Consider the following 25,169-nt stretch of genomic DNA (forward strand, 5'->3'; position numbering starts at 1 on the left):
GTTAGAGAGGGGACATACCTTACAGCTAAATATAACTACCATAGCTAGGTGGTTAGAGAGGAGACATACCTTACAGCTAAATATAACTACCATAGCTAGGTGGTAGGGGGTTAGAGAGGGGACATACCTTACAGCTAAATATAACTACCATAGCTAGGTGGTAGGTGGTTAGAGAGGAGTCATACCTTACAGCTAAATATAACTACCATAGCTAGGTGGTAGGGGGTTAGAGAGGAGACATACCTTACAGCTAAATATAACTACCATAGCTAGGTGGTAGGTGGTTAGAGAGGAGACATACCTTACAGCTAAATATAACTACCATAGGTAGGGGGTTAGAGAGGGGACATACCTTACAGCTAAATATAACTACCATAGCTAGGTGGTAGGTGGTTAGAGAGGAGACATACCTTACAGCTAAATATAACTACCATAGGTAGGGGGTTAGAGAGGGGACATACCTTACAGCTAAATATAACTACCATAGCTAGGTGGTAGGGGGTTAGAGAGGAGACATACCTTACAGCTAAATATAACTACCATAGCTAGGTGGTAGGTGGTTAGAGAGGGGACATATCTTACAGCTAAATATAACTACCATAGCTAGGTGGTTAGAGAGGAGACATACCTTACAGCTAAATAAAACTACCATAGCTAGGTGGTTAGAGAGGAGACATACCTTACAGCTAAATATAACTACCATAGCTAGGTGGTAGGTGGTTAGAGAGGGGACATACCTTACAGCTAAATATAACTACCATAGCTAGGTGGTAGGGGGTTAGAGAGGGGACATACCTTACAGCTAAATATAACTACCATAGCTAGGTGGTAGGTGGTTAGAGAGGAGACATACCTTACAGCTAAATATAACTACCATAGCTAGGTGGTAGGTGGTTAGAGAGGAGACATACCTTACAGCTAAATATAACTACCATAGCTAGGTGGTAGGTGGTTAGAGAGGGGACATACCTTACAGCTAAATATAACTACCATAGCTAGGTGGTTAGAGAGGAGACATACCATACAGCTAAATATAACTACCATAGCTAGGTGGTAGGTGGTTAGAGAGGGGACATACCTTACAGCTAAATATAACTACCATAGCTAGGTGGTTAGAGAGGAGACATACCTTACAGCTAAATATAACTACCATAGCTAGGTGGTAGGTGGTTAGAGAGGGGACATACCTTACAGCTAAATATAACTACCATAGCTAGGTGGTTAGAGAGGAGACATACCATACAGCTAAATATAACTACCATAGCTAGGTGGTAGGTGGTTAGAGAGGAGACATACCATACAGCTAAATATAACTACCATAGCTAGGTGGTAGGTGGTTAGAGAGGGGACATACCTTACAGCTAAATATAACTACCATAGCTAGGTGGTAGGTGGTTAGAGAGGAGACATACCTTACAGCTAAATATAACTACCATAGCTAGGTGGTAGGTGGTTAGAGAGGGGACATACCTTACAGCTAAATATAACTACCATAGCTAGGTGGTAGGGGGTTAGAGAGGAGACATACCTTACAGCTAAATATAACTACCATAGCTAGGTGGTAGGTGGTTAGAGAGGGGACATACCTTACAGCTAAATATAACTACCATAGCTAGGTGGTAGGGGGTTAGAGAGGGGACATACCTTACAGCTAAATATAACTACCATAGGTAGGGGGTTAGAGAGGAGACATACCTTACAGCTAAATATAACTACCATAGCTAGGTGGTTAGAGGGGACATACCTTACAGCTAAATATAACTACCATAGCTAGGTGGTAGGGGGTTAGAGAGGGGACATACCTTACAGCTAAATATAACTACCATAGCTAGGTGGTAGGTGGTTAGAGAGGGGACATACCTTACAGCTAAATATAACTACCATGGCTAGGTGGTAGGGGGTTAGAGAGGAGACATACCTTACAGCTAAATATAACTACCATGGCTAGGTGGTAGGTGGTTAGAGAGGAGACATACCATACAGCTAAATATAACTACCATAGCTAGGTGGTAGGGGGTTAGAGAAGGGACATACAATACAGCTAAATATAACTACCATGGCTAGGTGGTAGGTGGTTAGAGAGGAGACATACCTTACAGCTAAATATAACTACCATAGCTAGGTGGTAGGGGGTTAGAGAAGGGACATACAATACAGCTAAATATAACTACCATGGCTAGGTGGTAGGTGGTTAGTGTCACGGTTGTCGTCTTCGTCTTCCGACGATATAATGAAATCGTCGTCTGAAAATGTAGACCAATACGCAGCAGGTACGTGTATGCTCATTTTGACTTTTATTTAAATTATCCAAAAGAGCACTCCAAAACAACAAAACACGAAAACGAACGAACAACTAAACAGTCTGGCAAAGCCTAGGGCTGAACACAGAACAATCACCCACAAATCACAAACACACCCTCATATATGAGACTCTCAATCAAAGGCAGATAGACAACACCTGCCTTCAACTGAGAGCCCCAATCAACCAAACATAGAAACACACACACTAGATTCCACATAGAACTACCTAGACATAAACCAAAACCCGGACATACTAAATCAAACACCCTTTACACAAACACACCACCCCGAACCACATAAAACAAATACCCTCTGTCACGCCCTGACCAAACTACAAAACAATTAACCTTATATACTGGCCAGGACGTGACAGTTAGAGAGGAGACATACCTTACAGCTAAATATAACTACCATAGCTAGGTGGTAGGTGGTTAGAGAGGAGACATACCTTACAGCTAAATATAACTACCATAGCTAGGTGGTAGGTGGTTAGAGAGGAGACATACCTTACAGCTAAATATAACTACCATAGCTAGGTGGTTAGAGAGGGGACATACCTTACAGCTAAATATAACTACCATAGCTAGGTGGTAGGGGGTTAGAGAGGAGACATACCTTACAGCTAAATATAACTACCATAGCTAGGTGGTAGGGGGTTAGAGAGGAGACATACCATACAGCTAAATATAACTACCATAGCTAGGTGGTAGGGGGTTAGAGAGGAGACATACCATACAGCTAAATATAACTACCATAGCTAGGTGGTAGGTGGTTAGAGAGGAGACATACCTTACAGCTAAATATAACTACCATAGCTAGGTGGTAGGTGGTTAGAGAGGGGACATACCTTACAGCTAAATATAACTACCATAGCTAGGTGGTTAGAGAGGAGACATACCTTACAGCTAAATATAACTACCATAGCTAGGTGGTAGGTGGTTAGAGAGGGGACATACCTTACAGCTAAATATAACTACCATAGCTAGGTGGTAGGTGGTTAGAGAGGAGACATACCTTACAGCTAAATATAACTACCATAGCTAGGTGGTTAGAGAGGAGACATACCTTACAGCTAAATATAACTACCATAGCTAGGTGGTAGGGGGTTAGAGAGGGGACATACCTTACAGCTAAATATAACTACCATAGCTAGGTGGTAGGTGGTTAGAGAGGAGACATACCTTACAGCTAAATATAACTACCATAGCTAGGTGGTTAGAGAGGGGACATACCTTACAGCTAAATATAACTACCATAGCTAGGTGGTAGGGGGTTAGAGAGGGGACATACCTTACAGCTAAATATAACTACCATAGCTAGGTGGTAGGTGGTTAGAGAGGGGACATACCTTACAGCTAAATATAACTACCATAGCTAGGTGGTTAGAGAGGAGACATACCTTACAGCTAAATATAACTACCATAGCTAGGTGGTAGGTGGTTAGAGAGGGGACATACCATACAGCTAAATATAACTACCATAGCTAGGTGGTAGGGGGTTAGAGAGGAGTCATACCATACAGCTAAATATAACTACCATAGCTAGGTGGTAGGGGGTTAGAGAGGGGACATACCTTACAGCTAAATATAACTACCATAGCTAGGTGGTAGGTGGTTAGAGAGGGGACATACCTTACAGCTAAATATAACTACCATAGCTAGGTGGTAGGTGGTTAGAGAGGGGACATACCTTACAGCTAAATATAACTACCATAGCTAGGTGGTAGGTGGTTAGAGAGGAGACATACCTTACAGCTAAATATAACTACCATAGCTAGGTGGTAGGTGGTTAGAGAGGGGACATACCTTACAGCTAAATATAACTACCATAGCTAGGTGGTTAGAGAGGAGACATACCTTACAGCTAAATATAACTACCATAGCTAGGTGGTAGGTGGTTAGAGAGGGGACATACCTTACAGCTAAATATAACTACCATAGCTAGGTGGTAGGGGCTTAGAGAGGGGACATACCTTACAGCTAAATATAACTACCATAGCTAGGTGGTAGGGGGTTAGAGAGGGGACATACCATACAGCTAAATATAACTACCATAGCTAGGTGGTAGGTGGTTAGAGAGGAGACATACCTTACAGCTAAATATAACTACCATAGCTAGGTGGTAGGGGGTTAGAGAGGGGACATACCTTACAGCTAAATATAACTACCATAGCTAGGTGGTAGGGGGTTAGAGAGGGGACATACCTTACAGCTAAATATAACTACCATAGCTAGGTGGTTAGAGAGGAGACATACCTTACAGCTAAATATAACTACCATAGCTAGGTGGTAGGGGGTTAGAGAGGGGACATACCTTACAGCTAAATATAACTACCATAGCTAGGTGGTAGGTGGTTAGAGAGGAGACATACCTTACAGCTAAATATAACTACCATAGCTAGGTGGTAGGGGGGTTAGAGAGGGGACATACCTTACAGCTAAATATAACTACCATAGCTAGGTGGTAGGTGGTTAGAGAGGGGACATACCTTACAGCTAAATATAACTACCATAGCTAGGTGGTAGGTGGTTAGAGAGGAGACATACCTTACAGCTAAATATAACTACCATAGCTAGGTGGTAGGTGGTTAGAGAGGGGACATACCTTACAGCTAAATATAACTACCATAGCTAGGTGGTAGGTGGTTAGAGAGGGGACATACCTTACAGCTAAATATAACTACCATAGCTAGGTGGTAGGTGGTTAGAGAGGGGACATACCTTACAGCTAAATATAACTACCATAGCTAGGTGGTAGGGGGTTAGAGAGGGGACATACCTTACAGCTAAATATAACTACCATAGCTAGGTGGTAGGTGGTTAGAGAGGGGACATACCTTACAGCTAAATATAACTACCATAGCTAGGTGGTAGGTGGTTAGAGAGGAGACATACCTTACAGCTAAATATAACTACCATAGCTAGGTGGTAGGTGGTTAGAGAGGGGACATACCTTACAGCTAAATATAACTACCATAGCTAGGTGGTTAGAGAGGGGACATATCTTACAGCTAAATATAACTACCATAGCTAGGTGGTTAGAGAGGAGACATACCATACAGCTAAATATAACTACCATAGCTAGGTGGTTAGAGAGGGGACATACCTTACAGCTAAATATAACTACCATAGCTAGGTGGTTAGAGAGGAGACATACCATACAGCTAAATATAACTACCATAGCTAGGTGGTAGGTGGTTAGAGAGGGGACATACCATACAGCTAAATATAACTACCATAGCTAGGTGGTAGGGGGTTAGAGAGGAGACATACCTTACAGCTAAATATAACTACCATAGCTAGGTGGTAGGTGGTTAGAGAGGAGTCATACCTTACAGCTAAATATAACTACCATAGCTAGGTGGTAGGTGGTTAGAGAGGAGACATACCTTACAGCTAAATATAACTACCATAGCTAGGTGGTAGGTGGTTAGAGAGGAGTCATACCTTACAGCTAAATATAACTACCATAGCTAGGTGGTTAGAGAGGGGACATACCTTACAGCTAAATATAACTACCATAGCTAGGTGGTAGGGGGTTAGAGAGGAGACATACCTTACAGCTAAATATAACTACCATAGCTAGGTGATAGGTGGTTAGAGAGGAGACATACCTTACAGCTAAATATAACTACCATAGCTAGGTGGTAGGTGGTTAGAGAGGGGACATACCTTACAGCTAAATATAACCACCATAGCTAGGTGGTAGGTGGTTAGAGAGGGGACATACCTTACAGCTAAATATAACTACCATAGCTAGGTGGTAGGAGGTTAGAGAGGAGACATACCTTACAGCTAAATATAACTACCATAGCTAGGTGGTAGGGGGTTAGAGAGGGGACATACCTTACAGCTAAATATAACTACCATAGCTAGGTGGTAGGGGGTTAGAGAGGAGACATACCTTACAGCTAAATATAACTACCATAGGTAGGGGGTTAGAGAGGGGACATACCTTACAGCTAAATATAACTACCATAGCTAGGTGGTAGGTGGTTAGAGAGGGGACATATCTTACAGCTAAATATAACTACCATAGCTAGGTGGTTAGAGAGGAGACATACCTTACAGCTAAATATAACTACCATAGCTAGGTGGTTAGAGAGGAGACATACCTTACAGCTAAATATAACTACCATAGCTAGGTGGTAGGTGGTTAGAGAGGAGACATACCTTACAGCTAAATATAACTACCATAGCTAGGGGGTAGGTGGTTAGAGAGGAGACATACCTTACAGCTAAATATAACTACCATAGCTAGGTGGTTAGAGAGGAGACATACCTTACAGCTAAATATAACTACCATAGCTAGGTGGTAGGTGGTTAGAGAGGGGACATACCTTACAGCTAAATATAACTACCATAGCTAGGTGGTAGGGGGTTAGAGAGGAGACATACCTTACAGCTAAATATAACTACCATAGCTAGGTGGTAGGGGGTTAGAGAGGAGTCATACCATACAGCTAAATATAACTACCATAGCTAGGTGGTAGGTGGTTAGAGAGGGGACATACCTTACAGCTAAATATAACTACCATAGCTAGGTGGTAGGTGGTTAGAGAGGGGACATACCTTACAGCTAAATATAACTACCATAGCTAGGTGGTTAGAGAGGAGACATACCTTACAGCTAAATATAACTACCATAGCTAGGTGGTAGGTGGTTAGAGAGGGGACATACCTTACAGCTAAATATAACTACCATAGCTAGGTGGTTAGAGAGGAGACATACCTTACAGCTAAATATAACTACCATAGCTAGGTGGTAGGTGGTTAGAGAGGGGACATACCTTACAGCTAAATATAACTACCATAGCTAGGTGGTTAGAGAGGAGACATACCATACAGCTAAATATAACTACCATAGCTAGGTGGTAGGTGGTTAGAGAGGAGACATACCATACAGCTAAATATAACTACCATAGCTAGGTGGTAGGGGGTTAGAGAGGGGACATACCTTACAGCTAAATATAACTACCATAGCTAGGTGGTAGGTGGTTAGAGAGGAGACATACCTTACAGCTAAATATAACTACCATAGCTAGGTGGTAGGTGGTTAGAGAGGGGACATACCTTACAGCTAAATATAACTACCATAGCTAGGTGGTTAGAGAGGAGACATACCATACAGCTAAATATAACTACCATAGCTAGGTGGTAGGTGGTTAGAGAGGGGACATACCTTACAGCTAAATATAACTACCATAGCTAGGTGGTAGGTGGTTAGAGAGGGGACATACCTTACAGCTAAATATAACTACCATAGCTAGGTGGTAGGTGGTTAGAGAGGAGACATACCTTACAGCTAAATATAACTACCATAGCTAGGTGGTAGGGGGTTAGAGAGGAGACATACCATACAGCTAAATATAACTACCATAGCTAGGTGGTAGGTGGTTAGAGAGGGGACATACCTTACAGCTAAATATAACTACCATAGCTAGGTGGTAGGTGGTTAGAGAGGAGACATACCTTACAGCTAAATATAACTACCATAGCTAGGTGGTTAGAGAGGAGACATACCTTACAGCTAAATATAACTACCATAGCTAGGTGGTAGGTGGTTAGAGAGGGGACATACCTTACAGCTAAATATAACTACCATAGCTAGGTGGTTAGAGAGGAGACATACCTTACAGCTAAATATAACTACCATAGCTATATAACAACCACTCCGTCGGTTGGAGACCACAAGTGTAACAGACCTGTTTTCAAAGAGTCACTTTTCAGACATGTTTTGATGAATGTCTATTTTGATGCCAATGAATATCAACAACCCCCCCCCCAAAAAAAAATATTAAAATCAACCTTACATACAGTGCCTTCGGGAAGTATTCAGACCCCTTGACTTTTTTTTACGTTACAGCCTAATTCTAAAATTGATTAAATGTTTTTGTTTTCATCAATCTATACACAGTACGCAATAATGACAAAGCAAAAAGTGGTTTGTAGACATTTTTGCTAATTTATTAAGAAAAGAAAAACGGAAATATCACATTTATGTAAGTTTTCATACCCTTTACTCAGTACTTTGTTGAAGCAACTTTGGCTGCAATTAAAGCATTGCGTATTCCTGGGATTTTCTACCATTCTTCTCTGCAGAGCCTCTCAAGTTCTGTCAGGTTGGATGGGGAGCGTCACTGCACAGCTATTTTCAGGTCTCCAGAGATGTTCGACCGGGTTCAAGTCCGGGCTCTGGCTGGGCAACTCAAGGACATTCAGAGACTTGTCCTGAAGCCACTCCTGTGTTGTCTTGGCTGTGTGCTTAGGGTCATTGTCTAGTCTGAGGTCCTGAGAGCTCTGGAGCAGGTTTTCATCAAGGATCTCTCTGTACTTTTCTCCGTTCATCTTTGCCTCAATCCTGACTAGTCTCCCAGTCCCTGCCGCTGAAAAACATCCAGTCAGCATGATGCTGCACCACCATGCTTCACTGTAGGGATGGGGCCAGGTTTCCTCCAGACGTGACGCTTGGCATTCAGGCCAAAGAGTTCAATATTAGTTTCATCAGACCAGACAATCTTGTTTCTCATGGTCTGAGAGTCTTTAGGCGCCTTTTGGCAAACACCAAGTGGGCTGTCATGCTCCTTTTAATGAGGAGTGGCTTCTGTCTGGCCACTCTACCATAAAGGCCTGATTGCTGGAGTGCTGCAGAGATGGCTGTCCTTCTGGAAAGTTCTCCCATCTCCACAGAGGAACTGGAGCTCTGTCAGAGTGACCATCGGGTTCTTGGTCACCTCCCTGACCAAGCCCCTTCTCCCCCGATTGCTCAGTTTGGCCGGGCGACCAGCTCTAGGAAGAGTCTTGGTGGTTGCAAACTTCTTCCATTTAAGAATGATGGAGCCCACTGTGTTCTTGAGGACCTTCAATGCTTCAGAAATGTTTTGGTACCCTTACCCAGATCTGTGCCTCGACATAATCCTGTCTTGGAGCTCTACGGCAATTCCTTCGAACTCATAGCTTGTTTTTTGCGCTTACATGCACTGTCATCTGTGGGACCTTATATAGACAGGAGTGTGCCTTTCCAAATCATGTCCAATCAATTGAATTTACCACAGGTGGACTCCAATCAAGTTGTAGAAACATCTCAAGGATGATCAATGGAAACAGGATGCATCCGAGCCCAATTTCGAGTCTCATAGCAAAGGATCTGAATACTTATGTAAATAAGGTATTTCTCTTTTTTTTAAACAGTTTTCCCTTTGTTATTATGGGGTATTGTGTGTAGATTGATGCTGATTATTATTATTTTAATCCATTTTAGAATAAGACTGAAATGTAACAAAATTTGGGAAAAATCAAGGGGTCTGAATACTTTCCGAATGCACTTTATTTAAAAGTTAGTTAGTTTTCTCATGCTGCCCCCTAGTTTCAATGTTTTATCCCCCCCTGCAGGCCTTACGAGGAACTGACCAACTGCACCTTTTTCGTGGCAGTCAAGATGCACTGCTTCTGGCCCAACCGGCTGATAGACGAACTCTTCATACGCCTCCACCGGGACTACTTTCACGACTGCGCTCTGACCGGCAGGCTGCTTCAGGACCCTCCTATACGTATCTTGGGGCCTTTCATTGGAGTGCCTGTGCTGTTCACTCTGCTCATGACTGCCCTAGTGGTGTGGAGTGGTAAATGCTGCCAGGGAATCGTGTAACTGTCTCATACTGGGTGAAGGTGCCCCTGGGTACAGATTACAGATCTAGGATCAGTTTTCCCTGCCAAAATTCAAACTGAATTATTAGCGGAGGAAACGCAAAACTGACCCGAGGCCAGCTTCTAGGGATCAACCTTACCTCTTGGAGAACGAACTCCAGCTTATCTGATAGGGGAGACATGATGGAGGGGACACTGAACTGGGACAAACGACAAGCAGAGATACCCAACAGCATACTAAGACTGTAATCTTTCTGTGATGTTTGTTGTTTGATGGACACTGGTAGTATGAGTTAAGGACCTCTCAGAAGCCTACTACTGAAACAAAGCAAAGGCTTTAGATTGTACTGTCATCGATAATCCTAGAAATTCCAATTGAAAACATGCATTGTATTATTGTAAACCACAAAGTGTCCAACCAAGAGAGGGCTAATGTGGTGTAGGGCATGGAGGACAGATAATAAATACCTCGTATGTCAAAATCAATGCAACAACATCTGTAGTGTAGCTTTGGACACCAGCCAAAGTCTTTACATGAACTGAATAGATGTATAGAAAGGGCTTCATAGAACAGGCTTTATTTGATCTAGACAGCCATGCCCAGTAGCCACACCTTTTAATCCAACAAAACAGGAATATACTTCATCAGAATATGTTTTATATTCTACCGTTTCACAATGGATTACAGAGCCATTACCACTGCATGTACTGTCCCTATCGATACGTGTCTGATTATTTATTCATTATAATCTATTAATGTGCATTCTAAACAGAGAAATAAAGAACAACAAATACTAATATGATAAAAGTGATATAAGAAATTGTTTTTGGTATCCATTTATTTTGATATCAATATGATATTTGTTTGATATCCAAACATGAATGAGAACAGAATTTAACTCCCACCTGAGGAGTGTAGAGATGCCCCTTGAGCCCATAGCCAGAACCAATATATCTCTCCCCAGCACTGAGTGTCATACTACCATCCACCTACTACCATAACTATCAGATTCAGGAATCAGAGTACTCCAACATCCCAATACACACACCTGTGTAGAGAAGTATCAAAAATACATTACAATATGAACCATTCAAATACACCTGGCTATTCTCATACTGTGGTGGGCAGAACGAGAAGACACACACATACACTCACTCACGCAGGCACGCACGACACACACACACTTACACACATTTTTCTTGTTTTGTGAAAAGGCAGTCAGCACACCACACAGTGAGTCAGCACACCAGAGGGCCCTGGGTCTCCCTGAAGGAGAATGGAAGAAATTAAAAGATGAAAAGCCGCTTTGATTGACAGCTCGCCTTAACACAAGTGGCAGAATATAGTCCCAAAGCCAGCTCGCCATAGCAACGGGGTTATTAATCTCAATATGACTGCAGTAAAAAGGCCTCACTCCCCCTATCTGAGATATCTAGTGCAGCCCTCATCCTCCGCATACAACACCCGTTCTGCCAGTCACATTCTGTTAAAGGTCCCCAAAGCACACACATCCCTGAGTCGCTCGTCTTTTCAGTTTGCTGCAGCTAGCGACTGGAACGAGCTGCAATAAACACTCAAACTGGACAGTTTTATCTCCATCTCTTCATTCAGACTCAATCATGGACACTCTTACTGACAGTTGTGGCTGCTTTGCGTGATGTATTGTTGTCTCTATCTTCTTGCCCTTTGTGCTGTTGTCTGTGCCCAATAATGTTTTTACCATGTTGTGTGCTGCTACCATGTTGTGCAGCTGCCATGTTGTGTTGCTACCATGTTGTTGTCATGTGGTGTTGCTATCATGCTGTGTTGTCATGTGTTGCTGCCTTGCTATGTTGTTGTCTTAGGTCTCTCTTTATGTAGTGTTGTCTCTCTTGTCGTGATGTGTGTTTTGTCCTATATTTATTTATGTATGTTTTTTTTTATCCCAGCCCCCGTCCCCGCAGGAGGATTTTTGCCTTTTGGTAGGTCGTCATTGTAAATAAGAATTGGTTCTTAACTGACTTGTCTAGTTAAATAAAGGTTAAATATATATATATTTTTAAATGTACATGAATTAAAGCCTGGGCCCAGAGCTATAGCAATATGGCCGCTGTCCACTCCCTGTGGAGAAGGTGTGATCTATTCTGTACCCAGCTGAACTGTTCACGTGGTGTGTGTGCGTGCGTGCGAAAACAGGCCAGATGGGCTTGATAAGTGAAACCTCACAGTAACATCTCAGTGATAGTCTCAAGGAGTGTACAGAGATGAAGCCTAAATGAGTATACAGCCTAAAATAGCCTTATAACACCTTACAAACACTGTCACCTATTGAGCCAAATCTAATAGAGCGGTAAGTGATTGTAATGAGTTATAGGAATGCAATCAGAAACATTAGCCAGTGAGTTCGCCCTGTTTGATTGAATCATTAAGAATGTAATGGATGTGTGATGACCACCTGTGGAGTGCACATGCATTGGTCCTTATCAGTATCGTCATGGTGACTGACTGACCTTGTTGTTAAGCATTTGGGGATCAGCGTTCTATGTATTAGCTGTCATTAGTAAGATAATTACTTTTCAGATTGGTATGGAAAGCAGACCATGGTAACTTAGGGAGAGAGGAAGAAAGTGAATACAATGTAAAGTGATAGTGAAAACATCCCGAGACCTGACGCCAATGAATCAGGAGCTATTTATAAGTCCTCTCATCTTCCACACTAAGCCACCCACCGTCTCAAACCCACACCATCACCCAGAAAGCCCTCTGGCTCCCTATTACCCCTGTCTCAGCTGGCCTGCTGTCAGCTTGGCTATATGATCATTAAGGTGGTCCCAGACACGAGTCCCAGACATGAGGCTCCAACCTCAGCCACAGGCAGAGACTAATAGCCCGGTAATACTAAGTTAAAGTAACTCTAGTCCTTAGAGAGGAGAGAGAGAAGATGGTACGGTAGGCCTCTGACATTACATCTCAAGAGGAGAAACAGAACTGATATAAAGGACCTGGGGTGTATTCAATAGGAACGAGCAAACAGGCCCAAACGGGGAGGGAAAAACCTGAACTAAAATGTTTTCTACGGTGTGCACTAATGAATACACCCCTGTAGTCTCAGGGAAGCTACTTCAGAGAAGGCTTGTTGAATGCTTCCATGTTGAGGCCTGGAGTCAGAGTTTAGTGGGTCAGGTATACCCAGGTGGCTATGAGTTGGGGTAAGAGTTGGGGCTATAAAGTGTGGCTATGGGTTGTGGCTATGATTTGGGGCTATGAGTTGGGGCTATGAGTTGGGTTTATGTTGTGGCTATGAGGTGGGGCTGTGAGGTTGGACTATGAGTTGGGGCTATGAGGTGGGGCTGTGAGGTGGGGCTGTGAGGTTGGACTATGAGTTGGGGCTATGAGGTGGGGCTGTGAGGTGGGGCTATAAGGTGGGGCTATGAGGTGGGGCTATAAAGTGTGGCTATGAGTTGGGGCTATGAGTTGGGGCTATAAAGTGTGACTATGGGTTGGGGCTTTAAGGTGGGGCTATGAGTTGGGGCTATAAAGTGTGGCTATGAGGTGGGGCTATAAGGTGTGGCTATGAGTTGGGGCTATGAATTCTGGCCATGAGGTGGGGCTATGAGTTGGGGCTATGAGATGGGGCTATGAGATGGGGCTATGAGATGGGTCTATGAGTTGGGGCTATGAGTTGGGACTATGAATTCTGGCCATGAGTTTGGGCTATGAGGTAGGGCTATAAGTTGGGGCTATAAGTTGGGGCTATGAGCTGGGACTATGAGTTGGGGCTATGAATTGAATTCGGGCCATGGGATGGGGCTATGAGTTGAGGTAGGGAAAGTATTACTTTATTCTACCACTAGGGGCACCATATGGCATTTCAGATGGTGAGACCTCACTACTGCCAGAGACTGACTCCTGCCAGGCAGGATCTCAGTCCTACTCCTCTGAAAACACATGCACACACACCAGCCTCAACACTCAGAGGGACACAGAGGGATCATGTGTGAGCGCATACGCAAGAGGTTGGAGACATCAGACTGTGTGTTCAGAACGCAAACCACTGTAATTATCAGTTACAGTAAATATTACAGTAAACCAGAGAAGACTATTGTATTTTAACAAGCTGTTTCTTTACTACCATTGTCCCTCTCCAAGAAATGGTTGAGCTCATCGGGTATCCAGACCATTCTGAAACATCGGAAACATCTTCTTTAGGTGGTATTGGAGTTCATGTCGGTTCACTTTTCATTTTGACTTTGATGGACAAATTATTTAAGTTGCATATAACATGTGGTCTTATTTGTTGGAATGTGTAACCCCTCTTTTAGTTATTTCATTTTGCCATTAGATGCAACAGAAAACATCAGGGGAAGATAAGGGTCTGTGGGGTTTGCTGCTTCCTTGCCCCAGATCAGGCTGCAGCAGGTTTGCAGGCCAGCCAGTAGAAATACTTGACCACCACTGTGATCTCTGTGTCTGGATTCGACTCCCCCATCACAGACAGCAACCTAGGCCAGAAGAGGAGGAGTGGAACAGAGTGAGTGACAGTCAAAGAAGTTGGTCATCAGCTCGCTAAGATTTTCTTAGAGATGAGAAATTCAACTCATTTCAAACCAACCTGCACTGCAGAATTTATGGAATTGTGTTCAAATGTTTATATATATAAACCTATATGCAGATAAGAGTCTCCCCTCATAGATAGTTGCTTCCAGCGTTCATAATTGTAATAGAAGTGTGCAGACAGTAGTTTGCAAAAATGAACATGGCATAAACATTGCTAAAGGCACATTGAATTTAATTCCAGCCTGCAAATAATTTTGAGCACCTGTATGCTGAAGCTCACCTGTTCCTGAAGTCCTGGGAGAACCTGTGGGCTTCCACTGGATCCTGCTTCAGCAACGCCTGATAGCTAGAGAAGGTCTCCACCATGCCGATGTAGCCACTCAGAGGCATCAATCTCCTCATCCGCAGACACTCATGCCTGGAAAGAGCAACACAAAAACACTGAACAAAATCAGAATACTATTTTATGCTAAGCTAGGCCAGGCTATTCTATGCTAGGCTAGGCTATGCTATTCTATGATTCTCTAGACCAGGTTAGGCTATGCTACGCTACGCTAGTATACTACTATACAGGGCAATCGGAAAGTATTCAGACCCCTTGACCCCTCCGCATTTTATTAAGTTACAACCTTATTCTAAAATAGATTTTTTTTAATATATATTCAGACCCTTTACTCAGGACTTTGTTGAAGCACCTTTGGCAGCGATTGAGTTTTCTTGAGTATGATGCTACAAACCTGGCACACCTGTATTTGGGGAGTTTCTCCCATTCTTCTCTGCAGATCCTCTCAAGCTCTGTGAGGTTGGATGGTGAGTGTTGCTGCACAGCTATTTTCAGGTCTCTCCAGAAATGTATGATCGGGTTTAGGTCCGGTCTCTGGCTGGGCCACTCAAGGATATTCAGAGACTTGGCCCGAAGCCACTCCAACGTTGTCTTGGCTGTTTGCTTAGGGTCTGTCCTGTTGGAAGGTGAATCTTCACCCAAGTCTGAGGTCCAGAGCGCTCTGAAGCAGGTTTTCAACAAGGATCTCTCTGTAATTTGCTCCGTTCATCTATCCCTCTATCCTGACTAGTCTCCTAGTCCCTGTGACTGAAAAACATCCAAACAGCATGATACTGCCACCACCATGCTTCACCGTAGGGATGGTGCCAGGTTTCCTCCAGACGTGACACTTGGCATTCAGGCCAAAGAGTTCAATATTGGTTTCATCAGACCATAGAATCTTGTTTCTCATGGTCTGAGAGTCTTTAGGTGCCTTTTGGCAAAGGCACCTATTTTTTATTTAACCTTTATTTAACTAGGCAAGTCAGTTAAGAACAAATTCTTATTTTCAATGACAGCCTACCCCGGCCAAACCTGGACGACGCTGGGCCAATTGTGCACCGCCCTATGGGACTCCCAATCACGGCCAGATGTGATACAGCCTGGATTCGAACCAGGGACTGTAGTGATGCCTCTTGCACTGAGATACAGTGCCTTAGACCGCTGCGCCACTCGGGAGCCCCATGTGCCTTTTAATGAGGAGTGGCTTCCATCTGGCCACTCAACCATAAAGGCCTGATTGGTGGAGTGCTGCAGAGATGGTTGTCCTGGAAAGTTCTCCCATCTCCACAGAGGAACTCTGGAGCTCTGTCAGAGTGACCATCGGGTTCTTGGTCATCTCCCTGACCAAGACCCTTCTCCCCCAATTGCTCAGTTTGGCCGGGCGGCCGGCTCTAGGAAGAGTAGATGGTTCCAAACTTCTTCCATTTAAGAATAATGGAGGCCACTGTGTTCTTGGGGACTTTCAATGCTGCAGACATTTTTTGGTACCCTTCCCCAGATCTGTGCCTCGACACAATCCTATCTCGGAAACACTACGGACAATTCCTTCACCCTGATGGCTTGGTTTTTGCTCTGACATGCACTGTCAACTGTGGGACCTTATATAGACAGGTGTGGGCCTTTCCAAATCATGTCAAAATCAAAACAAAATACCACAGGTGGATTCCAGTCAAGTTGTAGAAACATCTCAAGGATGATCAATTAAACAGGATGCACCAGAGCTCAATATCATAGCAAAGGGTGTGAATACTGATGTAAAGATTTGCAAAAATGTCTAAAAACATGTTTTTGCTTCGTCATTGTGGGGTATTGTGCGTTGTGCAATTTGTATTTATTTAATCCATTTTAGAATAAGGCTGTAACGTAACAAAATGTGTAAAAAGTATACACAGTAGACACAGATCCAGCAAGATATACAGTAGCAGTCTTTGGATACCTTGGCTTTTCAGCAGTACTCACCACTCTTTGTCTGGGTACGGGCATGAGTCATACATCTGTTTGTAGAGAGGGACAGTGGTAGTACCCATGTGGGCACTGCGAAATGGCAGCAGGTTCTTGTAGAACTGGAGGGGGACATGAATAAGGTAGTATTATTTTCCTGTTGTTTTCTTACTCTGAATTACTTTCCCGTTGTTTCCGTACTCTGAAGTCACAAAGTTTTCACACTTCATAGAAGGCCAGATCCCAGTGTACATTGAAGTCAGAGTGTTACATTTAACCCTTTCACAGAGTACATATGAATCCCAATTATCCAGCGTTAAAATGGTTAATTTAACACTGAGATAGTGGGACTTCTATACATAGTCAGTTGGTCAGTTGATTGTATGTAATGTTGTCTCCATCTGGAGCAGCCTACTATTTTTAATTATCGTATAAATTAAATCAATCAATTCCTCAGTGGTTTGTTATCTGACCTGATGACAGATGTCAGTAAGAGTGTGGGAGTGTTGTCCGTACTCCAGGTCCATGTCCAGGGTATAACTGATCAGGGCCAGACACCCTCTGGGCTTCAGCAGCCTGTCTGCCTCCTGGAGGAACCGCGGGCGGTCGAACCAGTGGGCCGCGGTCATGGACGTCACCAAGTCTGCCCCGCCGTCAGCAAACGGTAACTCCTCTGCAGGACACTGCCTGTGGGGTTATGGGAGATGTGAGACGATGCACGCTGGTTAAAGGGTTACACATTTTGGATGTTTAACTGGATGTTTTACATTTGGACCTCAAAGTGTCTGAGTTAGTTATGTTACTAGTTAAAACTACAAGGATGTTTCAATGGGGTATGGTATCAAAAACATGATAATTACATCTAAATATGAAGAAGGAATGAATGAATACTTTATTGTCCAATAGACACTGTTGTCTGCCAACAGTACCAACATTCCTGGCAGACATATAACACATCACAATACATACTACACTTCACTTATAGAAGTATGACCTTGGACTTGACCTTGATCCTTGCTAGGACAACAAAGCAATTCCCGCCGACTATCCTGCGTGCCCCTCCCCCTTCTCACCTGTAGAAGATATTTGGGGCGCTGCTATTGGCCAGAGCCACCTCCAGCTGGGCGGGGCTGATGTCTGTCCCGATCACTTTGGTAAAATGAGGGGCCAGTAGAAGTGTCCCCTGTCCCGAGCCACAGCCTACGTCCACGGCAAGGTCAAACGGTCTTCCTTTCTGAAGTGACAATAACATCGTAAGTCAGCGTTATAGCAGCGCTATAGCAGCGCTATATCAGCACTATATCAGCGTTATATCAGCGTTATACAGTTTGTGAAAAAACTAATTATGCTTTTAAGTCCAGCTAGGCACAATTATAGCAGCCAAATACATACGATTAGATCGGTTTGGACTTACACAATTGTGAACAATTTTTGTTCACAAAAATCATTCTTGCAGGGCAAGGGTCTAACTACATTCCCTGCGCACGCACGCCCACACACACACACACACACACACACACAGGCCCCTACCATATTCTCCAGAAATCCCAGTATCTCTGTGATCAGTTCCTGTGGGGGGGACACCCTGTACCTCAGGTAGGAGGCTGCGTGCTCTTTGCACTCAAAGTGGCGCTGAGCCATGTTACCGTGCTGTTGCCGTGCTGAGTCAGAATGAGAGAGAGAGTTCTGAGGACACTGACTACCTCTGGGACACTAACATCAGACACAGAGGTTGTTTATTAACCACCAGGGCTTCGTCCCAAATTACCTCTCCTTCCTCACAAAGTGTGCACTTGTTCACTTCCCTTTGCTAATTTCAAAGGAAATATAGCTGGTATAAGAAATATGGTGGAAAAAGCCCATACATTTACATACATACATTTACATTTAAGTAATTTAGCAGACGCTCTTATCCAGAGCGACTTACAAATTGGTGCATTCACCTTAAGATATCCAGTGGAAAAAACACTTTACAATAGTGCATCTAAATCTTTTGGGGGGGGGGGGGGGTGGGGGGGGTAGAAGGATTACTTTATCCTATCCCAGGTATTCCTTAAAGAGGTGGGGTTTCAGGTGTCTCCGGAAGGTGGTGATTGACTCCGCTGTCCTGGCGTCGTGAGGGAGCTTGTTCCACCATTGGGGTGCCAGAGCAGCGAACAGTTTTGACTGGGCTGAGCGGGAGCTGTGCTTCCTCAGAGGTAGGGGGGCCAGCAGGCCAGAGGTGGATGAACGCAGTGCCCTTGTTTGGGTGTAGGGCCTGATCAGAGCCTGAAGGTACGGAGGTGCCGTTCCCCTCACAGCTCCGTAGGCAAGCACCATGGACTTGTAGCGGATGCGAGCTTCAACTGGAAGCCAGTGGAGAGAGCGGAGGAGCGGGGTGACGTGAGAGAACTTGAACACCAGACGGGCTGCGGCGTTCTGGATGAGTTGTAGGGGTTTAATGGCACAGGCAGGGAGCCCAGCCAACAGCGAGTTGCAGTAATCCAGACGGGAGATGACAAGTGCCTGGACTAGGACCTGCGCCGCTTCCTGTGTGAGGCAGGGTCGTACTCTGCGAATGTTGTAGAGCATGAACCTACAGGATCGGGTCACCGCCTTGATGTTAGTGGAGAACGACAGGGTGTTGTCCAGGGTCACGCCAAGGTTCTTAGCACTCTGGGAGGAGGACACAAGGGAGTTGTCAACCGTGATGGCGAGATCATGGAACGGGCAGTCCTTCCCTGGGAGGAGGAGCAGCTCCGTCTTGCCGAGGTTCAGCTTGAGGTGGTGAGCCGTCATCCACACTGATATGTCTGCCAGACATGCAGAGATGCGATTCGCCACCTGGTTATCAGAAGGGGGAAAGGAGAAGATTAATTGTGTGTCGTCTGCGTAGCAATGATAGGAGAGACCATGTGAGGATATGACCGAGCCAAGTGACTTGGTTTATAGCGAGAATAGGAGAGGGCCTAGAACTGAGCCCTGGGGGACACCAGTGGTGAGAGCACGTGGTGCGGAGAAAGATTCTCGCCACGCCACCTGGTAGGAGCGACCTGTCAGGTAGGACGCAATCCAAGCGTGGGCCGCGCCGGAGATGCCCAGCTCGGAGAGGGTGGAGAGGAGGATCTGATGGTTCACGGTATCAAAGGCAGCAGATAGGTCTAGAAGGATGAGAGCAGAGGAGAGAGAGTTAGCTTTAGCAGTGCGGAGAGCCTCCGTGACACAGAGAAGAGCAGTCTCAGTTGAATGCCCAGTCTTGAAAGCTGACTGATTAGGATCAAGAAGGCAATTCTGAGAGAGATAGCAGGAGAGCTGGCCAAGGACGGCACGTTCAAGAGTTTGAGAGAAAAGAAAGAAGGGATACTGGTCTGTAGTTGTTGATATCGGAGGGATCGAGTGTAGGTTTTTTCAGAAGGGGTGCAACTCTCGCTCTCTTGAAGACGGAAGGGACGTAGCCAGCGGTCAAGGATGAGTTGATGAGCGAGGTGAGAAGGTCTCCGGAAATGGTCTGGAGAAGAGAGGAGGGGATAGGGTCAAGTGGGCAGGTTGTTGGGCGGCCGGCCGTCACGAGACGCGAGATTTCATCTGGAGAGAGAGGGGAGAAAGAGGTCAAAGCACAGGGTAGGGCAGTGTGAGCAGGACCAGCGGTGTCGTTTGGCTTAGCAAACGAGGATCGGATGTCATCAGCCTTCTTTTCAAAATGGTTGACGAAGTCATCCGCAGAGAGAGAGGAGGGGGGGGGGGGAGGGGGGAGGAGGATTCAGGAGGGAGGAGAAGGTAGCAAAGAGCTTCCTAGGGTTAGAGGCAGATGCTTGGAATTTAGAGTGGTAGAAAGTGGCTTTAGCAGCAGAGACATAAGAGGAAAATGTAGAGAGGAGGGCGTGAAAGGATGCCAGGTCCGCAGGGAGGCGAGTTTTCCTCCATTTCCGCTCGGCTGCCCGGAGCCCTGTTCTGTGAGCTCGCAGTGAGTCGTCGAGCCACGGCGCAGGAGTGGAGGACCGAGCCGGCCTGGAGGATAGGGGACAGAGAAAATCGAAGGATGCAGAAAGGGAGGAGAGGAGGGTTGAAGAGGCAGAATCAGGAGATAGGTTGGACAAGGTTTGAGCAGAGGGAAGAGATGATAGGATGGAAGAGGAGAGAGTAGCGGGAGAGAGAGAGCGAAGGTTGGGACGGCGCAATACCATCCGAGTAGGGGCAGAGTGAGAAGTGTTGGATGAGAGCGAGAGGGAAAAGGATACAAGGTAGTGGTCGGAGACTTGGAGGGGAGTTGCAATGAGATTAGTGGAAGAACAGCATCTAGTAAAGATGAGGTCAAGCGTATTGCCTGCCTTGTGAGTAGGGGGGGGAAGGTGAGAGGGTGAGGTCAAAAGAGGAGAGGAGTGGAAAGAAGGAGGCAGAGAGGAATGAGTCAAAGGTAGACGTGGGGAGGTTAAAGTCACCCAGAACTGTGAGAGGTGAGCCATCCTCAGGAAAGGAACTTATCAAGGCGTCAAGCTCATTGATGAACTCTCCAAGGGAACCTGGAGGGCGATAAATGATAAGGATGTTAAGCTTGAAAGGGCTGGTAACTGTGACAGCATGGAATTCAAATGAGGAGATAGACAGATGGGTCAGGGGAGAAAGAGAGAATGTCCACTTGGGAGAGATGAGGATTCCAGTGCCACCACCCCGCTGGCTCGATGCTCTAGGGGTATGCGAGAACACATGGGCAGACGAGGAGAGAGCAGTAGGAGTAGCAGTGTTATCTTTGATAATCCATGTTTCCATCAGCGCCAGGAAGTCTAGGGACTGGAGGGTAGCATAGGCTGAGAAGAACTCAGCCTTGTTGGCCGCAGACCGGCAGTTCCAGAGGCTGCCGGAGACCTGGAACTCCACGTGGGTCGTGCGTGCTGGGACCACCAGGTTAGAGTGGCAGCGGCCACGCGGTGTGAAGCGTTTGTATGGCCTGTGCAGAGGGGAGAGAACAGGGATAGCCAGACACATAATTGACAAGCTACAGAAGAGGCTACGCTAATGCAAAGGAGATTGGAATGATAAGTGGACTACACGTCTCGAATGTTCAGAAAGTTAAGCTTACGTTGCGAAAATCTTATTGACTAAAATGACGAAAATGCTAGCTAACACAACACTACACTACACTAATCAAGTCGTTCCGTTGTAATGTAATAGTTTCTACAGTGCTGCTAGTCGGTAGAGGTTGGCTATTATACAAAAGCAACTTTGTAGCTAGCTAACATAACACTAATCAAGACGTTCCTTTGTAATGTATTTAGTTTCTACAATGCTGCTCGTCGGTAATAGTTGGCTGGGTATGGAACAATGGCGTCGCGGGGGACGGAAATAGCTGGCTAGCTAACCTAGCTATTACTAAACTACACAATTATCAAGCTATGACAAAGACAGCTATGTAGCTAGCTAACTAACACTACACTAATCAAGTCGTTCCGTTGTAATGTAATAGTTTCTACAGTGCTACTAGTCGGTAGCGTTGGCTAGCTAGCGGTGTTGACTAGCTAGCAGCCAGCAGTGTTGACTACGTTAGGAGGACGAAAAAATAGCTGGCCTCGATAATTACTCTAAACTACACAATTATCTTTGATAGCTAAGAAAAAAAAAATTCAGATCAAACAAACCAAACCGTTGTAATGTAAAGAAGTGTAATATTACCTGTGAAGCGAAGTGCGACTGCTCGCTCCGAACCGGAAGTTGTATATGTCTCCACCAATACAATGCGTTTAGATCTGTGATAGTGAACGAGTAAAGGGAACGAGTGTACGCTTTAGGAGAAAGGAGATATTATTGGGATGCACGCCCAATTCAATCTAATGCATTTAAAGGAAACCACACTTTTGCTGCACTTCCTTCGGAGGACAGAAGAGGTCAGTATTATACAGAGTATGCCCTGTAGGAGCTGGGACTGGAGACAGGAGACAGAGACAGAGAGCAAGGACAGAGACAGAGAGCAGGGACAGAGACAAGGAAAGAGACAGAGACATATGTGTACATATGAGATCAACAGCCTTCACAGATTTAATCCAGTCATTTACTGTCCTAAATACTTCAAATCAAGTCAAATCCAATTTTATTGGTCACATACACAAGTTTAGCAATGTTATTGCGAGTGGAGCGAAATGCTTGTGCTTCTAGTTCCGAAAGTGCAGCAATATCTAACATGTGATCTAACAATGCCACAACAGCTACCTAATACACACAAATCTAAGGGAATGAAATAAGAATATATACAGTGCATATAAATATATGGATGAGCAATGACAGAGCAGCATAGGCAAGATGCAATAGATGGAATAAAATACAGTATATACATATGAGATGAGTAATGCAAGATATGTAAACATTATTAAAGTGACATTATTAAAGTGACGAGTGATCCATTTATTAAAGTGGCCAATGATTTCAAGTCTGTATGTAGGCAGCAGCCTCTCTGTGTTAGTGATGGCTGTTTAACATTTTGATGGCCTTGAGTCTCTCGGTCCCAGCGTTGATGCACCTGTACTGACCTCGTCTTCTGGATGGTAGCGGGGTGAACAGGCAGTGGCTCGGGTGGTTGATGTCCTTGATGATCATTTTGGCCTTCCTGTGACATCGGGTGCTGTAGGTGTCCTGGAGGGCAGGTAGTTTGCCCCCGGTGATGCGTTTTGCAGACCGCACCACCCTCTGGAGAGTCTTGCGGTTGTGGGCGGTGCAGTTGTCGTACCAGGCGGTGATACAGCCCGACAGGATGCTCCCAATTGTGCATCTGTAAAAGTTTGGAGGGTTTTTCTTCAGCCTCCTGATGTTTTAGAGGCACAGTAGCACCTTCTTCACCACACTGTCTGTGTGGGTGGACCATTTCAGTTTGTCTGTGATGTGGACACCGTGGAACTTAAAAATTCTTAGGGATAGGGTCTATTTTTCTAAATTTCTGCCTGACTGACGTGCCCAAAGTAAACTGCCTGTTACTCAGGCCCAGAAGCTAGGATATGCATATAATTGGTAGCATTGGATAGAAAACACTTTGAAGTTTGTAGAAATGTTACAATAATGTATGAGACTATAACACAATTGATATGGCAGGCGAAAATCCAAAGAAAACCAACCTGATTTTTTTTTTAGGTCCCAGGCTCTTAAAATGGAAAGCTATGGGTTCTATGTAATTCCTGCTCCCAGATTGCAATTCCTATGGCTTCCACTAGAAGTCAACCATCTTTGTTCATTGTTTCAGGCTTGTTTCTTCAAAAATGAGCAAGAATTTGGAGTTATTGTACAAAGAGTCCCAGTTGACAATCAGTCTGTTGGCGCTCGATGAGGAGGAAGCGCGCGCCTGCTAATTTTACATTTCTATTGAACATACTCCTTTCCGTATGAAATATTATAGTTTATTTACATTTTAGGATACCTGAGGATTTTATATAAAAACGTAGTTTGACTTGTTTGCATGTCTGCATGTTGAACAAGTAGATTACTGAAATCAATGGCGTCAACTAAACAGACTTTTGGGATATTAAGAAGAATTTTATCTAACAAAATGACCATTCATGTTGTAACTGGGACCCTTAGGATTGCAAACAGAGGAAGATTTTCAAAAGTAAGTGATTTATTTAATAGCTATTTGTGATTTTATGAAGCATGTGCTGGTTGAAAAATATGTTGATACGGGGCGCCGTCCTCAAACAATCACATGGCCTGCTTTTGCTGTAGATCCTATTGTAAATCGGACAATACAGTTCGATTAACAAGAATTGAAGCTTTTAAACGATATAAGATACTTGTATGTTCATAAATGTTTAATATTAGGATTATTTATTTGAATTGCGCGCCCTCCAATTTCACCGGATGTTGTCGACTAGCCTTAATTAAAACTTTCCACCTTCTCCACTGCTGTCCCATAGATGTGGATAGGGGGGTGCTCCCTCTGCTGTTTCCTGAAGTCCACGATCATCTCCTTTGTTTTGTTGATGTTGAGTGAGAGGTTGTTTTCCTGACCTCCTCCCTGTAGGCTGTCTCGTCGTTGTTGATAATCAAGCCTACTACTGTTGATGATTGAGTTGGAGGCGTGCATGGCCACGCAGTCATGGGTGAACAGGGAGTACAGGAGGGGGCTGAGCACACACCCTTGTGGGGCCCCAGTGTTGAGGATCAGTGAAGTGGAGATGTTGTTTCCTACTTTCACCACCTGGGGGTGGCCCATCAGGAAGTCCAGGACCCAATTGCGCAGGGCAGGGTTGAGACCCAGGGCCTCAAGCTTAATGATGAGCATGGAGGGTGCTATGGTGTTGAATGCTGAGCTATAGTCAATGAACAGCATTCTAACATAGTTATTCCTCTTGTCCAGATGGGATAGGGCAGTGTGCAGTGTGATGGCGATTGCATCATCTGTGGACCTATTGGGGCGGTAAGCAAATGGTCTGTCCTGTCTGGCTTGGTGTTCACAGTGCATGCT

At 44.7% G+C, this 25,169-nt stretch overlaps 2 protein-coding genes across 2 annotated transcripts in view; one reads left to right on the forward strand and one right to left on the reverse strand.

Annotated features, from left to right (window-relative positions):
• The window catches only part of LOC115195178 (receptor activity-modifying protein 1), a gene marked incomplete at its 5' end in the record, with an annotated part of 32,812 nt that extends 21,671 nt beyond the window's left edge, over positions 1–11,141 (forward strand). Inside the window, one exon of the mRNA XM_029754975.1 lies at positions 9,693–11,141. Within this exon, the coding sequence (XP_029610835.1) occupies positions 9,693–9,948 (256 nt within the window). The remainder of the gene's footprint in view (positions 1–9,692) is intronic.
• A 3,011-nt stretch (positions 11,142–14,152) lies between these two features.
• Positions 14,153–22,484, reverse strand: si:ch211-93g23.2 (class I SAM-dependent methyltransferase). The gene is made up of 7 exons (XM_029757325.1): positions 22,397–22,484; positions 18,281–18,411; positions 17,824–17,984; positions 17,224–17,437; positions 16,769–16,872; positions 14,765–14,902; positions 14,153–14,429 (listed from the first exon to the last, which is right to left on the reverse strand). The coding sequence occupies exons 2-7, from the start codon at positions 18,389–18,391 to the stop codon at positions 14,333–14,335; spliced, it is 825 nt and encodes a 274-aa protein (XP_029613185.1). The 5' UTR covers positions 18,392–18,411; positions 22,397–22,484; the 3' UTR covers positions 14,153–14,332.
• Between the last annotated feature and the right edge of the window lie 2,685 nt (positions 22,485–25,169).

Source organism: Salmo trutta, chromosome 6, assembly GCF_901001165.1.
Source record: "Salmo trutta chromosome 6, fSalTru1.1, whole genome shotgun sequence".
In the NCBI taxonomy this organism is placed as follows: Eukaryota; Metazoa; Chordata; class Actinopteri; order Salmoniformes; family Salmonidae; genus Salmo; species Salmo trutta.